This window comes from Oncorhynchus masou, chromosome 8 (assembly GCF_036934945.1).
Source record: "Oncorhynchus masou masou isolate Uvic2021 chromosome 8, UVic_Omas_1.1, whole genome shotgun sequence".
Lineage (NCBI taxonomy): Eukaryota > Metazoa > Chordata > Actinopteri > Salmoniformes > Salmonidae > Oncorhynchus > Oncorhynchus masou.
The window spans coordinates 18,051,588-18,070,662 of record NC_088219.1 but is presented as its reverse complement, the minus strand read 5'-3'; the positions used below and the strand labels follow the sequence as shown (position 1 = coordinate 18,070,662).

Below are 19,075 nucleotides of genomic sequence, written 5' to 3'. Positions count from 1 at the left end.
CAAGAACCCGATAGTCACTCAGACAGAGCTCCAGAGTTCCTCTGTGGAGATGGGAAAACCTTCCAAAAGGACAACCATCTCAGCAGCACTCCACCAATCAGTCATTTATGGTAGAGTGGCCAGATGGAAGCCACTCCTCAGTAAAAGGCACATGACAGCCCGCTACGGTGAAGCATGGCGGTGCCAGCATCATGCTGTGGGGATGTTTTTCAGCAGCAGGGACTGGGAGCCTAGTCAGGATTGGGTAAAAGATGAACGGAGCAAAATATAGATCTTTGATGAAAACCTGCTCCAGAGCATTCAACACTTCAGACTGTGGTGAAGGTTCACCTTCCAACAGGACAACGGTCCTAAGCACATAGCCAAGAAAATGCAGGAGTGGCTTCGGGACAAGTCTCTGAATGTCCTTGACTGGCCCATCCAGAGCCTGTGGACTTGAACCTGATCAAACATCTCTGGAGAGACCTGAAAATAGCTGCGCAGCGACGCTCCCACATCCAACCTGACAGAGCTTGAGAGGATCTGCAGAGAAAAATGGAAGAAACTCCCCAAATACAGGTGTGCCAAGCTTGTAGCACCATACCCAAGAAAACTCAAGGCTGTAATCCCTGCCAAATGTGCTTCAACAAAGTACTGAGTAAAGGGTCTGAATACTTCTGTAAATGTAATTTTCTTTTTTTCATTTGTTGTTTTTTTTGCCAACATTTCTAAACCTTTTGCTTTGTCATTATGGGTCATTCTGTGTAGATTGATTAGAACAAATTACAATTTAATCAATTTGAGAATAAAGCTTTAACATAACAAAACGTGAAAAAAGTCAAGGAGTCTGAATACTTTCAGAATGCACTGTATGCAGCTTTCATTCTTTATTATATATAACCCAGGGCTTTCTAAGGGGAGATTTCTCTCATAACTCATTATGTTCCTTTTGTCAAACCAGGTCCACTGACAGCATATCACACTCAATTGATGATTTATATAAACAACAGCAAGCGTTTCCCAATATCCAGAATGTTCTAGAAAAGAGATGAATCAGATCGATCCTTCTAGAATGAATATGGTAACGTTCCTTGTCTCGACGTTTGTTGTTTTACTCATCGTACTCAACGCGAACTAACCTTTGATTTGCTGAGCTTTTCTCGATTAACCAAGCTGAACCAATCATACACCAGTGCACATAAAGCCAGAAATATTACTGAACTATAAAGGTAAGCACTTGGGTTGCCATGTATGCAAGGCGGAGCTTAGAGTAACACAGTTTGGTTATCAATCAACTTCATAAACACTTTTATATTGATAAATTATCTAATACACAGATCTATATTTAACAAACAATAGAAAACATCCTAAAGGAAACTGCAACAAAACATTTTTGATCTCGGGTCTTCGCTTTCTTTGGACATAATCTGGCAACCTAGTTCCACATTGTGCAGGGGCGGTGCTTTCGTCTCACAGTAGTTTCTGGAACCTCATGGTTATACCATGGAGAAAGTGAGTAGGAACTCATCAATATTCTGGTCAAAAAACTGTTTCTTCTGGAATATTTACAGTATTGTCGCACCGTTTCTGTATGGTGGTCAATTATAACGCGTTTGACCTATTTGAAGATTGATAGCTAGCCAGCAAACTAGTTACACATTTCTACCTTGCTTTACTCAATGCGGACTTCATTGTTACTAGCTCGCCATGTAACGGTAGCTAGTTGGCTGGCTAGCTAACCGGTAATGTTAGCGTATTAGCTATGTAGCTAACCGGTCATGTTAGCACATTAGCTTACAAAATAGCTTTCAATTGTAGTTGGCTAATTTAGCCGGCAAATATGTTTGGTCCAGAACCGTGTGTATTAGTAGCCAGCCGATTTAACTACCGGTAGTTAGCTAGCTAATCAGCTATTATAGCTAGCTAGTTACCTAGCTAATATTACATACGCATGGTCTGTCGATCATCAGAAAAAAACAGCGCAGGCACGAATGACTTGATGCTGTGAAATGACTAACATTGCTGGTAGTTAACTTTTTCACGTTTACCAGCATGGCTATCTAGCTAGCTTTTCCAATTAGCTAGCTAGCGTACTAGTTGGTTATCTAACTGACTACTAAGTTAGGACATGATTGGCAAGTTAACCAGCAAGTTAAGTTAAGCGTTGGGCAGGACTACAAGTCAGTCAGCACTCAAACTTGCTAGATATCATATAGCAGTAGCTAGTTCAACTCAGTAAACCACCTTTAACATCTTAGTGGTTCAGCTAGCAGTCTATATCCGTTTAGCTGAAACATGGCAAGGTTCTGCAATATGTAATGGCCTCATAGCATGTAGGTGTCAAGGCTTGTTTGGTTTAACCTGACTGCTGGCTCCTAACGTTAGACCATGGCTGCTTTAGGAATCAGATTGTTTATAGAGCTCAAATTGGACAAATCACGATGGCAGTATTTCTTTACTTGTCAGTTTTTAGTAGAAAATCAATATCATGAAAAAGCAATATATTTAAACAGATTTGATTACAGTTAATTTATTCAGGTCCCTTTTTCCCCTCAGGTGTCACAGTTGAAGGATCAGGGCAACAAGGCACTGAGTGCCGGGAAGATCGACGAGGCCATACGCTGCTACACAGAAGCGTTGGCCCTCGATCCCTCAAACCATGTCCTTTTCAGCAACCGCTCGGCTGCCCATGCCAAGAAGGGCAACTACGAGAGTGCTCTGGAGGACGCCTGTCAGACCATCAAGATTAAACCTGACTGGGGAAAGGTGAGACGATGTCACAGCACAGTTGCCCAGAGAGGGTGGCTTGTATTTGCACTAGTTATTGTCAAAAGTGACAAGCCTCATCACCATGATTTGTGCTTGCACAGGGCTACTCAAGGAAAGCGGCAGCCCAGGAGTTCCTTGGACAGTTTGAGGATGCCAAATTGACGTACCAAGAGGGATTCAGACAGGAGCCCACTAATCAGCAGCTCAAGGAGGGGCTGCAGAACATAGAAGCCCGGTTAGCAGGTAGAAATATTTGAACCTGTCACACATTCACTTACATTATAAAAACAACAATGGGATTTTGTTTGCTTATCATGTGTTTTCCCTGTGTTGTGAATTTCACCTCTTGCCTCACCAGAAAAAAAGATGATGAACCCCTTCTCCATGCCCAACATGTTTGAAAAGCTGGAGAGCGACTCTCGAACCCATGCCCTGATGAAAGATCCAGAGTACAGAGCGCTTTTGGAGCAGCTCAGGGATAAACCGTCTATGCTTGGCTCGTGAGTATTTCTGTGGACACCTTTTGTCTTGTTGCACCTGTACATTTAGACATTTACTGCATTCGTTCATGCTTTTCAGTTTTTATCTTGTCTGACTGTAGTAATAAGTACCAGAACACAACATTCCTTTGTCACGCTTGTGCATTTCCTGTGATCTAATTCAAGTACATTGTCTGTCCTTCAACCTGTAGGAAGCTCCAGGACCCTAGAGTAATGACCACCCTGTCGGTCCTGCTGGGGTTAGACTTGGCTGGCATGGATGAAGAGGAAGAGCCTACTCCTTCCCCACCTCCCAAACCCAAAGAGACTCAGCCACCCCCTCCCAAAGAGGAAGACTTACCTGCGAACAAGAGACAAGTAAATATATTGCATTATAAGTAATCCTATAGTCCTTCACAGTCTGGGACAATGGTAATTTGTGCATGTATCTCCTCAGCACCCACACCGATTTGTGGGATTTCTTGCCCTCTCAGCATTGTTTTTAACAGCTTAAATGTCCATTGTGCTTCCATAGGCTCTAAAGGAGAAGGAGCTGGGCAACGAGGCGTACAAGAAAAAAGACTTTACCACTGCACTGGAACATTATGAAGAAGCCCTCAAGCATGACCCAACCAACATGACATATCTTTCTAACCAAGCAGGTATACAATCATCATTGTGTATACACACAGAGACAGATAATATTGTGTCAAACAGAGTCTGGTGTTCTCTGTGTGGATAGTCCACTGGGAGTAAATGGATACGACTGCAATCTGGCCAAAGTGATGACAGACACAGAAGCCCAGTAGTTTAATTATGAAACAGAGTATACATGTTTTTTTTTACCAGGTAAGTTGACTGAGAACACATTCTCATTTACAGCAACAACCTGGGGATTAGGTACAGGGGAGAGGAAGGGGATGAATGAGCCAATTGTAAGCTGGGGATGATTAGGTGACCATGATGGTATGAGGGACAACTTGGGAATTTAGCCAGGACACCAGGGTTAACACCCCTACTCTTAAAGAGAGTCAGGACACCCGTTTAACATCCCATCCGAAAGACAGTACCCTACACAGGGCAGTGGCATGTTTTTTTTAGACCTGAGGAAAGAGTGCCTCCTGCTGGCCCTCCAACACCACTTCCAGCAACATCTGGTCTCCCATTGAGTGAACAACCCCGCCCAGCTTCAGAAGCAAGCCAGCCAGCAGTTGGATGCAGGGTGGTATGCTGCTGTAGTCTGTGTACAGAGGGAAACGGGATAAAATAAATAGAAAATTACTATAATGTAAATCCAATAAACAATATTACATTAAACAGTCATGTCAGCAATTTCTATATGCAAGTTACAAAAAGAGAAAATTAACACACCATAATTCCTCTCGAGAATTAACATTAGTTACACCAACTGGTAGGCTAATCACATAATTGTACAAAATGGTAAGAGCATTGGTGAAGAAACTTACCCCTCTACATACACATTTATTGTATGTACATATAACAATAGCAACAGGAATATTATAAAAGTTAAATAAGTATTTTTTTCTGACTTACAAAAACAAATATCCCTGCAAATTAAAACGTTAGATCTCCAAGAAAGCCAACGAACTGAGAAATGTTTTGTTTTTTATGCTAACAAGTGGTTGCTATGGTGAATAATCCAATAATAATTGGTAGGACACATGAAAGGGGCTTCCGAGTGGCGCAGTGGTCTAAGGCACTGCATTTCAGTGCTAGAGACGTCACTACCCCAGCCATGATTGGGAGTCACATAGGGTGGCGCACAATTGGCCCAGCGTTGTTAGGGTTTGGCCGGGGTAGGCCATCATTGTAAATAAGAACTTGTAAGTATGTATATGGGAAAAAATGTCATATTATATCCATGATAGAACTAATTGGCTTGATCAGAATCAAATGCGATTAACTGAGTGAATATCTCTACCCCCTAATCCTGGATACAATTTTCTATTTCCATATGATTAAGCGCAGATAAAGCAGCTTAGCATTTGACCAATTTGTGTGTGTCCTCAAGTCATTTTGCAGAATAGATTTGTCCTGCTTTTAAGAATAATTATTAACTACTGCTACCATAGTATTTTATTAGATCCCCATAAACTACTGCTATCTTAGCTTACCATCATGCAGACAATGTCATATGATTCTTCTATGTGTAGTTTTTATGATCTGATTGGATAATGAGGTGCTTTCTAAGGTGTCTGCATTTTTCCTTTTGCCCATCACAGCTGTGTTCTTTGAGAAGGCTGAATATGAGATGTGCAGGGAGCTGTGTGACAAGGCCATCGAAGTGGGCAGAGAGAACCGGGAGGACTACAGACACATTGCCAAGTGAGTTCCTTGTCAATTCACTGAAAATAATTACACATGAGTCACCCTCTAGGGTATAAACTGCTGGGAGTCTGAAGGGGACTGTGGCACACGGTGTATGAGGAGAGATTAGGTCTCCTGAATAAGCAGCCTAATTAAATCCTTATATTCACCATTGGCCGGTCACATTTCGGTAATGTTGGGCTCTGCTACAAACCGGGGAAATGGAATGTCAGAGCTTGAGTCATCTGTGCTTAATGTCTCTTTATCCCTATCCTCCTCTCTCAGGGCCTTGGCTAGGGTTGGCAACTCGTACTTCAAGCAGGAGAAATACAAGGAAGCAGTCCAGTTTTACAACAAGAGTCTGACAGAGCATCGCACCCCTGATGTCCTTAAGAAGTGCCAGCAGGTACAGAGAGTGTTGACCCTATTGAATGAGGACTGTCAGGGTAGATTATGCTGGGTTCGATAACGACTCTTTAACCAGTCTGTTAATCACCGTCCTGTCACTCTCACCATCCCTTCTATGTCTGCAGGCGGAGAAGGTATTGAAGGAGCAGGAGAAGCTGGCCTACATCAACCCAGATCAGGCCTTGGAAGAGAAGAACAAGGGCAACGAGTCCTTCCAGAAAGGTGTGTGTCTGTGAAATGGAGGATCTACAGCGGTTGAAAGTATTAATTATGTGTCATGCCTATTTGTACTCTTAGTGGTAAGGTTTCTCTAGTTGTCTGCATACCATTTTAGATTCTGGTAGTGTTAGGATATCTGACATGCTGTGGTTATTCTCTGTTCTACAGGAGACTATCCTTCAGCCATGAGACATTACTCTGAGGCCATCAAGAGGAACCCCAATGACGCCAAGCTCTTCAGCAACAGAGCTGCCTGCTACACGAAGCTGCTGGAGTTCCAGCTTGCCCTAAAGGTACAGCACACCTGACTACTGTGGTGCCATGCATGTACAGTGCCTTGCAAAAGTATTCGACCCCTTGAACTTTGCGACCTTTTGCCACATTTCAGGCTTCAAACATAAAGATATAAAACTGTATTTTTTTGAAGAATCAACATGTGGGACACAATCATGAAGTGGAACGACATTTATTGGATATTTCAAACTTTTTTAACAAATCAAAAACTGAAAAATTGGGCGTGCAAAATTATTCAGCCCCTTTACTTTCAGTGCAGCAAACTCTCTCCAGAAATTCAGTGAGGATCTCTGAATGATCCAATGTTGACCTAAATGACTAATGATGATAAATACAATCCACCTGTGTGTAATCAAGTCTCCGTATAAATGCACCTGCACTGTGATAGTCTCAGAGGTCCGTTAAAAGCGCAGAGAGCATCATGAAGAACAAGGAACACACCAGGCAGGTCCGAGATACTGTTGTGAAGAAGTTTAAAGCCGGATTTGGATACAAAAAGATTTCCCAAGCTTTAAACATCCCAAGGAGCACTGTGCAAGCGATAATATTGAAATGGAAGGAGTATCAGACCACTGCAAATCTACCAAGACCTGGCCGTCCCTCTAAACTTTCAGCTCTAAACTTTCAGCTCATACAAGGAGAAGACTGATCAGAGATGCAGCCAAGAGGCCCATGATCACTCTGGATGAACTGCAGAGATTTACGGCTGAGGTGGGAGACTGTCCATAGGACAACAATCAGTCATATATTGCACAAATCTGGCCTTTATGGAAAAGTGGCAAGAAGAAAGCCATTTCTTAAAGATATCCATAAAAAGTGTCGTTTAAAGTTTGCCACAAGCCACCTGGGAGACACACCAAACATGTGGAAGAAGGTGCTCTGGTCAGATGAAACCAAAATTGAACTTTTTGGCAACAATGCAAAACGTTATGTTTGGCGTAAAAGCAACACAGCTCATCACCCTGAACACACCCACTGTCAAACATGGTGGTGGCAGCATCATGGTTGGGCCTGCTTTTCTTCAGCAGGGACAGGGAAGATGGTTAAAATTGATGGGAAGATGGATGGAGCCAAATACAGGACCATACTGGAAGAAAGCCTGATGGAGTCTGCAAAAGACCTGAGAATGGGACGGAGATTTGTCTTCCAACAAGACAATGATCCAAAACATAAAGCAAAATCTACAATGGAATGGTTCACAAACATATCCAGGTGTTAGAATGGCCAAGTCAAAGTCCAGACCTGAATCCAATCGAGAATCTGTGAACTGAAAACTGCTGTTCACAAATGCTCTCCATCTAACCTCACTGAGCTCGAGCTGTTTTGCAAGGAGGAATGGGAAACGATTTCAGTCTCTCGATGTGCAAAACTGATAGACATACCCCAAGCGACTTACAGCTGTAATTGCTGCAAAAGGTGGCGCTACAAAGTATTAAACCTCTTGATACTCCCCATCCCGGATCCGGGATCGTGAATAAAGCCTCAGGCTCATTAGCATAACGCAACGTTAACGATTTCTGAAAATTGCAAATAAAATGAAAATAATGCGCCTGCTCTCAAGCTTAGCCTTTTCTTAACAACACTGTCCTCTCAGATTTTCAAAATATGCTTTTGAACCATAGCAAATCAATCATTTGTGTAAGAGTTTTGCAAGCTAGCTTAGCATTTTGAGTAGCATTTAGCACGCAACATTTTCACAAACCAGATAACCAAATAAATAAAATCATTTACCTTTGAAGAGCTTCGGATGTTTTCAATGAGGAGACTCTCAGTTACATAGCAAATGTTCAGTTTTTCCTGAAAGAATCTTTTGTGTAGGAGAAATCGCTCCGTTTTGTACATCACATTTGGCTACCGAAACGAACTGAAAACTCAGTCACCAAAACGTCAAACTTTTTCCGAATTAACTCCATAATATCGACCGGAACATGGCAAACGTTGTTTAGAATCAATCCTCAAGGTGTGTTTTCACATATCTCTTCATTGATATGCAGTTCGTGGAAGCCTGCTTTCCCCTCAGAATCGCATGGAAAAATACCAGCAGCTGAAAAAGACGCACCAATTTCGACGGAGGACACCGGGCGGACACCTGGAAAATGTAGTCTCTTATGGTCAATCTTCCAATGATATGCCTACAAATACGTCACAATGCTGCAGACACCTTGGGGAAACGACAGAAAGGGCAGGCTCATTCCTCTCGCATTCACAGCCATATAAGGAGACAATGGAAAACGGAGCCTCAAAAATCCTGCTGATTTCCTGGTTGCCGTTTCATCTTGGTTTTGCCTGTAGCTCCCGTTCTAGGGCACCCACAGACAATATATTTGCAGTTCTGGAAAATTCAGTGTTTTCTTTCCAAAGCTATCAATTATATGCATAGTCGAGCATCTTTTTGTGACAAAATATCTTGTTTAAAACGGGAACGTTTTTCATCCAAAAATGAAATTGCGCCCCCAGAGTTTCAAGAGGTTAACTTAAGGGGGCTGAATAATTTTGCATGCCCAATTTTTCAGTTTTTGATTTGTTAAAGTTTGAAATATCCAATAAATGTCGTTCCACTTCATGATTGTGTCCCACTTGTTGTTGATGCTTCACAAAAAAAATACAGTTTTATATCTTTGTTTGAAGCCTGAAATGTGGCAAAAGGTCGCAAAGTTCAAGGGGGCCGAATACTTTCGCAAGGCACTGTATATGAGCTTTATCCTCATTACAAACTAATAAAGTGGATATCAAGTGTTTATCAGTCAAAGGACTAGGACTGATATTTTTTCTCTCTTTTTAGGATTGCGAGGACTGTATCAAACTTGATCCTACCTTCAGTACGTATTGAACTTTAAAACCTTTTTACTTTAAAAATGAAATGGTCAGTCCACCATTTAATTGATTTAGCACATACAGGCCTCCTAGCTTTTCTAATGTTTCTGTTTTGCTCTTACTTGATTTTGGTCATCAGAAAACTGAAGATGAATTGCATCTTGAAAACTTGACTGCTGACGTGCAATTGTTTGAACTGTATCAAACCTAGGCCCTTAAAAAGCATAGACTTCATCTAACTTCTCTTCACAGTAAAAGGGTACACGCGCAAGGCAGCTGCTTTGGAGGCCATGAAAGATTTCTCTAAAGCGATGGTTGCCTACGAGAAGGCTCTGGAGCTGGACTCTACTTCCAAGGTACAGTATGACAGATTTACATTGGTGCCCAATTTTTCAGTTTTTGATTTGTTAAAGTTTGAAATATCCAATAAATGTCGTTCCACTTCATGATTGTGTCCCACTTGGACACAATCATCTCCTTTACCAACCAATTCTAAAATAAACTGAAAGTGAAGTTTTATTTTGTATGCGGTTTCTATTAAATATTAAGCCATGGCTTATGGTTCTTCTACCTTGTTTTGTTGGTGTCACTGAGCGGACTGAGGCTAACAGTTAAACCATCTCTGTTCTGAGTGCAGGAGGCCACGGAGGGCATCCAGCGCTGCATGATGAGCCAGCACGTGAGGAATGATGACAGTCCAGAGGACGTGAAGAGGAGGGCCATGGCTGACCCGGAGGTGCAGCAGATCATGAGTGACCCAGCCATGCGCATGATCCTAGAGCAGATGCAGAAGGACCCACAGGCACTCAGCGAGTAAGCAGGCCAGCTCCGCAACTACACATTTTACACACTCACTATCTACATAGTATACAACGCATGCACCATAATCACACACTGTAATTGGCCAAATGAGCTTGAAATGTAGTTAATTTGTTCTCTCTTTCTCCCTGGACCCTTTCAGTCACCTTAAGAATCCAGGCATTGCTCAGAAGATTCAGAAACTGATAGATGTGGGTCTGATAGCCATCCGGTGATGAGTGAGGAGAACAGGGCCAGAACCCATGAAGAACCAACCGCAAGACCACAGAGGATCAAGATGCCATTCCTTTAAGATATAACCTCTCCCTTCTACTCTCTCATGCCATCTCGCCCAAACTTTAACCAACAAAGGGTTTCATTTTCTTTGTCCATTTTTACAGCCTTAATGAAATTGTACTTAGTGTCTTCCTCATCACAGAACTCTCTGAAACAAATCATTTGATTGGGCAAACTTATCAAACACCTATTACTGGAGCAGCAGACCAGGCTAGAGCTTTGGTTGGCACAATGACACTGCATTCATATCAGTGCTGCAGCTTATATCAGTGCTGAGACCAGCAGTCTTAAATATCTGTGTAGGGCGCCTGACTAAGATTTCTCCTTTTCTGGACAGGATATCTTTCATAAATTCAGGTCAATGTAGTTGTGCTACTGGTGTACAGGCTTACAAGCTCACAATACTGTGCTTTCCAGATATTTAGAAATGAATGTTGCTTGGTCATGGAAGTACTGATCTTGGGATCCGCATTGGATTACAGCTGTGGGAGTTAAATGGTATTTAACTTTTTTGAATATCTTCTCTCGTCATTAAACCCCTTTGACTGGTAATACAGAGCAGAGAGAAGTATCATCTCTAGTTGGCACTTGTATTAAAGCTCTTCTGCTTCACATGGTGCACCAAAAATCTTCCAGCCAACAACTGCAGGATATTGTTTCTTAAGACCTTTAATGTCATACTCAATGATGTTTTGTTTGTCAGGTTCTGACAGTAATGTGGGAGGGTTGTGTTAAAATATATGTACTGTTCCCTTCAAGCTTATTTTTTTCTTTCACATTTCACCATAGCCTTGCTATGCTAGAGTTCTTCAGGACTCTCTGGGTGCCAGTAGACTAGACATAGCAGATTTGAGTCTGTGATTACACAACCAGTCCATTATCAGAAGTGGCACCCACACATGCTTTATGTCAAGACAAATCCCCAGAAGTGTAATGTACAAGTGAAATTGAATCCTGTTCTGCAAAATATATCTGAATGTATTTTTAAGTTAATTTGTGTCTGTGGTTATGTCCTTACTCTTTTCCAACAAGGAGACGCCTCAAAGCATATTCAGATTGTGCTAATCTGGATGGATTTGCAGACTACTTAATAAAAAAATCTCACTTTTTAAACTGAACGAAAATATAAATGCAACATGCACCAATTTAAGATTTTACTAAGTTACAGTTCATATAAGGAAATCAATCAATTTAAACAAGTTCATTAGGCCCTAATCTATGGATTTCATGACTGGGCAGGGTATAGGCCCAGCCAATAAGAATGAGTTTTTCCCCACAAAAAAACTTTTATTATAGACAGAATTAGACCTCATTTTCAGATGATCCTGCAGGTGAAGAGGGTGGATGTGTTGAAGTGGTCTGAGGTCATGAGACCGTTTGGACGTACTGCCAAATACTCTAAAATGACATTGGAGACTGTTTATGATAAAGAAATTAACATTAAATTATCTGACAACAGCTGTGGTGGACATTCTTGCAGTCAGCATGCCAATAGCACACTCCCTCAACTTGAGACATCTGTGGTGTTGTGTGACTACTGCACGTTTTAGATTGGCCTTTTATTGTCCCCAGCAAAAGGGGCACCTGTGTAATTACCATGCTGTTTAATCAACTTCTTCATGTGCCACACCTGTCAGGTGGATGTATTATCTTGGCAAAGGAGAAAGGTTCACTAACAGGGACTGAAACGAATGTGTGCACAAAATCTGAGAGAAATTTGATTTTTGTTAATATGGAAAATGTCCAGGATCTTTTATTTCAGCTCATGAAACATTACATGTGTTTATATTTTTGTAAAGTATAAATGTATGAGAAGTATTTATCCAATGCCCTGAAAACAAACCTTGACCTTATGACAAGACTTGCCATTTTTATGCATCTTAACCTTGATCTATCTTAAACTCATGATTTGCCTCTAATTAACCACTAAAGGGCATTTACTCACCAAGCCCTCAGGAGTGTCTCAAATTCACCCTCCCTACCCGTTCACAAACGAGCCACGTTCTCATCATGATATAAAAAATGGTAGCATACATGTTTTAGATGGAAACTAATCAAGTTGTTCTAACTATCCCAATTCCAATGTGTTTACTAGTTGATTTTATTTGTATATCCTATGCATAACTATTGTCTCACATGTTTCTCAGAAACAATATCTGATGATAAACTCCCCCTTAAAGAAAAATGGCACGTAAAAGCGGAACAGTTACAGCTCTCTTGACATTTGCTCACACACAGGATGAGACCGCAGCAACTAAGACGTTGTGAGAGAGACGGGAGGAAGTAACAGGCAGATTTCACAAGCTGCAAAGAAAGGCAGAGGCAGAGGGCACCTATTGTTTGACTGAAGAAAATTAGTTTGGGACTTACAACTAGGTAAGGGAACAACAATGTCCTGTCAGGGCAGAGAGTAGAAGTATGCTATATGAAAATGAAGGCAGGGTGATGTTGAGGAACTGATTCTGAAGAGTTAATTACTGATGTAACATTTTATTATGCCTATGATAGTCTAAAAGTAAAGAAAGGACAGATAGAAAAGATTGGATAGGAGTATGGGTGTTATTTCACAGATGATTGAGAAAGGGGTCATTCATTTACAGGAAGTAATACCGTTTTAGTTTCCTATTTTATAATTACAACATAATGAGGTTTATGCTGGTGGAGTACTTCATTTCAATATATTTTAATGTGGGGGTTTGCTAAAGAAGGTCACGTGCAGAGCAGACAAGATTTTTCCTGTAGTTTTATTCACTATTACCTGATCTCACCCTTTTTTGTCTGATCTAATACATTGTCTATCAATGTTCAGTATTTCACTTGCAATGAGAAAACAATCATTTTTGCTTTAATTGAAAAGTATTTTAATATTGGGTGTTTCTATCTTAAATGTGTTAATGCAGATGGATTTATTACCACTATAATACAGCACCTTAAAAATGAGAGTTGATCGTTAGTTCTATGATGTAGCATCAGCTATCACAATTAACACCTGATAATTGAGTGATAATTGTTCACTGTGATGATGAGTGCTATATTTTCCCTCTCAGTAAGTATGGCTGCCTGGGATCTGTCTGTGACAGTGGAGGAGCTTGGCCCAGAGGCCCCACCCCTCAAAGTTAGCGTGACCTCAGACCTGCACATTGGTGGCGTCATTCTCAAAATTGTGGAGAAGACTCGTGAGTTCCCTACCAATGTACACTTCAACTTCCATCCATCTTGGTAGTATATTAAAGATAATAGTATATTTAAGCAACAAGGCCCGAGGGGTTGTGTTATATGACCAATATACCACAGCTTAGGGCTGTTCTTAGGCGTGACGCAAGTGCCTGGACACAGCTCTTAGCTGTGTTATATTGTCCATATATCCCAAACCCCTGAGGTGCCTTATTGCTAATATAAACTGGTTACCAACGTAATTAGGACAGTAAAAATTAATGTTTTGTCATACCCGTAGTACATGGTCTGATATACCACGGCTGTCAGCCAATCAGCATTCATGGCTTGAACCACCCAGTTTATAATTTCAGACTGCATATGAACATCTATTTCATATACAACAGTGGGGTGTAGAGTATTAAGTTATTATTCCTTCATACTCCACAACATCTGTAAGTCAGACAAAACAACATTCAAAATATCTATGCAACTGAAAACAACAGACTGTACTGTATTTGGAGTGTCAAATATGATCACCACCAGGCACCATAGATGTGTTTATATACATCATCACCAGACACCTCTCTGTCCACTCCAGAGATAAAGAAGGATTGGTCAGACCATGCCCTGTGGTGGGAACAGAAGCAGCAGTGGCTGCTCCGACCATCCTGGACCCTTGAGAAGTATGAAATCCATGCCGACGCTCGCCTGGGCCTCACCCCCCAGCACAAGCCTCTAAGACTGGGGCTACCCAACGGGACCACCCTGAGGCTTCAGGCCTGCTTCTCTCGTCCAGTCTTCCAAACGGTCATGGGGGTCTGTCATCTGCTGAGTAAGTAAATATATGAAGAAGAGTTCCCACCTAAATAAAGTAAGAGATTCTTCTTATTGTTGCAGATGTTAATCCGTAGCCCCTTACACTGCTTCCCTCTGGTCATCCTCAGACCTGCGTCACCCAGAGGAGCTGTCGTTGTTACGGCCAATGGAGGTGAAGAAAAAGAAAAAAGACAAGGAGGCAGAAGAGGAAGTAGTATACGATCTAACAGGCCTTCGGACCTCATCAGGTAGGTCCAGTTGAATTGGAGGCACACTTCAAATTTCCAAATGGCTGAGTAACATTCCGTACAGTATCTTTCACTGTACAGCACATACCAAATACTGTGTAACATATCCTAACTGCATATGTAATAACGACAGGTCCAGCTCACACACTGTCCAATGGCATGCCTATGCACTTTGCTGACTCACTGCAGACTGAGGCTGTGTATAAGATGTTGTCTGTCAGCCTACCTGCACCTGCTCCTGAGACTATCACCAAGATGCCCCGTCCCACCAGCCTTATGGACAAGGCACAAGTTCACAGCAGGTGCGTGTCTTGTTTATGTGGGCACAGCACACATAGATGTGTTTATGTAGGTTACTCTGTGCCAATAGAGGGTGTAATTAAATCTGTGTTTTCTTATTTTCATTAGATGGCTGGATTCGTCTCGTTCTCTGCTCCAACAGGGAGTGCAGGAGCATGACAGGCTGCTACTACGCTTCAAATACTACTGCTTCCATGACCTGGATCCCAAGGTAGACCTGCACCACACTTTCTGAGGGGCTATCGATTATTTCCTTTGTTTACCTAATGGTGGCCATGAATTTGGCTGTGTGTAATCTGTCACTTTATCTGCCTTGTCTCCGTCTCCAGTATGATGCGGTCCGTCTGACCCAGCTGTATGAGCAGGCTCGCTGGGCCATCTTGCTGGAGGATGTTGACTGCACAGAGGAAGAGATGATGCTCTTTGCTGCCCTTCAGGTAAACAACAACTGATTGAAATGTCACCAAAGGTTTTTCCCTGTCTGTGACACATTGCTTCCCTTCTCTTTCACAATGTTATACGTTTGTGCATGTGCTTTGTGTGTGTGTACACTATCCTCAGTACCACATTGGTAAGGTGTCTCTGTCAGAGCCCCAGCCGATGACATCATGTCCTGCCATGGATGATCTTGACTCTGCCCTTCAGTGTTTGGAGGTGAAGATGGAAGCGGAGGAGAGTATCACTGCGGACATGCTGGTTAGTCCCTCTGAGTCGGTAAAGGCTATACGGACACTCCTGACCTGCAAACCAATTTTTCATCTCAGAATTGGTTCAAATGAGGTTAGGGTTAAGGTTAAGGGTTTGGTTAAGGTTAGGGTTAAGGTTAAGGGTTTGGTTAAGGTTAGGGTTAAAGGAAAATTCCACTCAAAAACTATCTTTAGTTATTTGTTTCATTAGTCCATTGTTGATATAGTCCCAAAATGTTTTGCATGTCAACAATCAAGTTTTCAAGATATATAACTTTCAAAATGCAGAAATACAGCGGTATGATGCATTTAGCCGGTATTATGCATTTAGCATCATATTGCATCATATGATGCTAAATGCATCATACCGGCTGTATTTCAGTATTTTTAAAGTGATATATCTTGAAAACTTGATTGCTGACATGCAAAACACTATACTGTAACGGTATGTAGCTGTGGCCATAGCTGATTTGTAAGGCAGCAGGAAAGAAGTTGAATTGCAACTGCACATGAAAACACAAAATAGACACGTGATTTTATCTCTACACAGGAAACAATGACGGTAGCACCAGAGCTGCAGGACTACTTGAAAATCTTCAGGTAAGATGGGTTGACATTGTACATCATTGTTGGCTGGCTGAATGCCCTCTGATTTCAGACCCATCTTTCTGCCGGTGACAACCTCTTCCTGCCTTGGATTTTAGATTGGATATCGATCACGCAAGATATATGAGACTTTCGGATAGTCTTGGGGAGTTTCTATGAGACATACGCATACTCACCCACACACTCCCAAGCAAACACACACTCCGATGCAGCCACAGTTATATTGACCTGCACACTCACACACATTCAACTGCATACCCTTTCCAATGTTGCAGAAAAACGTTATCATTTTAGTAGTACTTTGTTTTATCTCACTTTCTCTGACCTAGACCAAAAAGACTGACACTAAAGGGCTATAAACAGTTCTGGTTCGCATTCAACAACACATCCATCTCCTACTACAAGAGTAAAGAGGAGAGCCTCAAGGAACCCATTCAGCAGATGAACCTCAAAGGTAAAAATGCACTGACATACGCTGTTGGGAAACTGCACACCTAGCTACATGCACATGCACTCAGCCCACATTTTCGCAATCACGCAAGCTGATACCACTGCAAAGATGTGTATATACAGCATCCATTCTAGTACGTAGCGCTTCAGAAATGACGTTTGACACAAGATTTCACTTCTGGGTCAATCAATATTATTGTAGATATAATGAATCGCTGATGACTTCAATTAGCCAAGTGAGTCTAACCTGGCCACTTAAGACACTGTTGTGCTCCCCAGGCTGTGAGGTGGCCCCAGACGTTAGTGTGGCTGGTCAGAAGTTCTGCATCAGACTGCTGATCCCTGGGGCTGAGGGAATGAACGAAGTCTACCTACGCTGTGAGAATGTAAGGAACTCAACTCTCAGCTCACTCTGTTTAGAGAATTCTTCCCATGAATGAGAAGCTATTCATATCATCCTATGCAACCTTTTCCAAGGAATAGACTCAACTGCTACATATCAATGTACTAAGTCCTGCTATGTCATGCTCGGCTATGGTATATTTCCATCTTATGTCCATTAATCTCCTGTCACTAGGAGCTGCAGTACAGCAGGTGGATGGCAGCTTGCCGTTTAGCCTCCAAAGGGAAGACACTAGCGGACAGCTCTTTCTCTAGTGAGGTGCAGAATATCCAGTCTTTCCTGGCCATGCAGCGAACCAACCCTGGGGCCAATACTGCTCAGACTGATGACAGCATCAACACATACAGCCTTGTATCCCCACGCTACCACAAAAAGTACAAAGCCAAACAGGTAAGAGTCATGGCGATCTGGGGGAAACTTGCATAATATTACAGAATGTATGATAATAGAATCAACCATAACGTTCAAACTTGACTCCAGTGATTCTAACCATTCCTCTGTTCTGTCAGCTAACTCCACGCATCCTGGAAGCCTATCAGAATGTGGCCCAGCTCCCTCTAACAGATGCCCTCCTCAGGTTTCTTCAAATCTGGCAGGCTCTACCTGACTTTGGAGTGTCCTATTTTGTGGTGAGGTGAGTACTTGTCCTTTTGTCAAATATTTTCCATCTATCCGCCTTGTCAGCATAGCACTACACCTTTTCTCACTTGAAATGACCCATGTTCTACACATTTCCTGTATAATCACAGGTTTAAGGGATGCCGTAAAGATGAAGTCCTTGGGGTCACCAACAACCGTCTCATCCGCATTGACCTCAGCATAGGAGATGTGGTGAAGACATGGAGATACAACACCATGAGGCAGTGGAATGTCAACTGGGATATTCAACAGGTGAGACATCTCACTGTCTGCATAATGTGTCTTCATCTATATCTTACTAGGTCTGTCTACTGTATTGTATCAAATATGTACCAACTAATTATGACTTAAATGTTTATCTGAAGAAGACCTATAAGTGGAATCGATTGTTAAACCTCTTTTCTTTATTTCAGATGGCCATTGAGTTCAATGGCAATGTGAACATTGCCTTCAGCTGTGTGACTGCAACCTGCAAGATTGTGCACGAGTACATTGGGGGCTACATCTTCATGGCCACACGCACCAAAGAGCAGGCCGAGGTGTTGAACCAGGAGCTCTTCTTCAAGCTGACTGGTGGTCATGAAGCCATCTAAACATCCATGAATATCTGTATCTCAGAATGCACCTCTTCATGGTTTTACGTTACATGGACATGCAGTATTAGAACAGGTTGTCAGAGTGACCAAGACTTTCAATGGGAAAGTGGTCAGTTGAACACGTTCTGCATAGGCTACCATTTCCACAATTGTATTGTTTTTACTCGACCATACAATATGTTTTTCTGGCGTTATAAAAGTCCATTTAGTTTTCAAATGTTTGTGTATTTTTGTATTGAAATGTATTCAATAGGCTACATCAATAATATTGAATGAAAAAAAATGGCGTATTATTTGCTCTGTTGTTGTGGTTGTTAAAAATAATAAGATGTAAAAAGTGCACATTTATCACCAAGGCATAAAGCCTGATGGAAGGATGGAGGCAGGCCATAGAAGTCCGATTTTTTTTGTGGCCTAAGGGGGAAACTTTTTGCCCACACTGCAAGATGGCTATGTCGGTTTTGTTGTTGTCATTATTCTGATTTTTCAGGGGGTTGCAGCAGCACCCTCAGCACCCCTACTTCCCATGTCTATGAGGCAGGCCTACATTCACAGTCAGACAAAGGCTGTTTTAGGCTTATCTCACAGGACTGAATAATTCAGCTTTATTAGTTTCAATTTTTATTAGTCGTACATTGAGCTCCAAAGTATGTTTTGTTGTTGTTTTGACTAAAAGTATTGGGACAAATTCCCTTATGTGTATTAAAGTAGTAAAAAGTAAAGTCTTTGGTCCCATATTCATAACACACAATGACTACATCAAGCTTGTGACTACACATCTGTTAGATGC

At 41.8% G+C, this 19,075-nt stretch overlaps 2 protein-coding genes across 3 annotated transcripts; both read left to right on the top strand.

The window, feature by feature from the left end:
* Positions 1-1,219: 1,219 nt before the first annotated feature.
* On the top strand, positions 1,220-11,378 carry LOC135544277 (stress-induced-phosphoprotein 1-like). The gene is made up of 14 exons (XM_064971765.1): positions 1,220-1,491; positions 2,536-2,745; positions 2,850-2,991; positions 3,107-3,248; positions 3,440-3,605; positions 3,763-3,889; positions 5,471-5,573; positions 5,841-5,961; positions 6,089-6,185; positions 6,351-6,475; positions 9,259-9,295; positions 9,543-9,646; positions 9,928-10,103; positions 10,252-11,378. The coding sequence occupies exons 1-14, from the start codon at positions 1,483-1,485 to the stop codon at positions 10,322-10,324; spliced, it is 1,632 nt and encodes a 543-aa protein (XP_064827837.1). The 5' UTR covers positions 1,220-1,482; the 3' UTR covers positions 10,325-11,378.
* Positions 11,379-12,578: 1,200 nt separating this feature from the next.
* Positions 12,579-19,007, top strand: LOC135544276 (fermitin family homolog 3-like). Of its 2 annotated transcripts, XM_064971763.1 has the most exons (15): positions 12,600-12,761; positions 13,433-13,561; positions 14,140-14,373; positions 14,486-14,605; positions 14,739-14,907; positions 15,014-15,116; positions 15,235-15,342; positions 15,467-15,601; positions 16,142-16,191; positions 16,527-16,651; positions 16,927-17,033; positions 17,225-17,440; positions 17,560-17,684; positions 17,800-17,941; positions 18,103-19,007. In XM_064971763.1, exons 2-15 carry the CDS (start codon positions 13,438-13,440, stop codon positions 18,280-18,282), a joined length of 1,938 nt encoding a protein of 645 aa, XP_064827835.1. In that variant the 5' UTR covers positions 12,600-12,761; positions 13,433-13,437; the 3' UTR covers positions 18,283-19,007. The 2 variants fall into 2 exon arrangements, with proteins under 2 accessions (XP_064827836.1, XP_064827835.1); XM_064971764.1 differs by lacking the exon at positions 18,103-19,007 and having other exon boundaries at positions 12,579-12,761; positions 17,560-17,679; positions 17,800-17,887.
* The last annotated feature ends 68 nt before the right edge of the window (positions 19,008-19,075 follow it).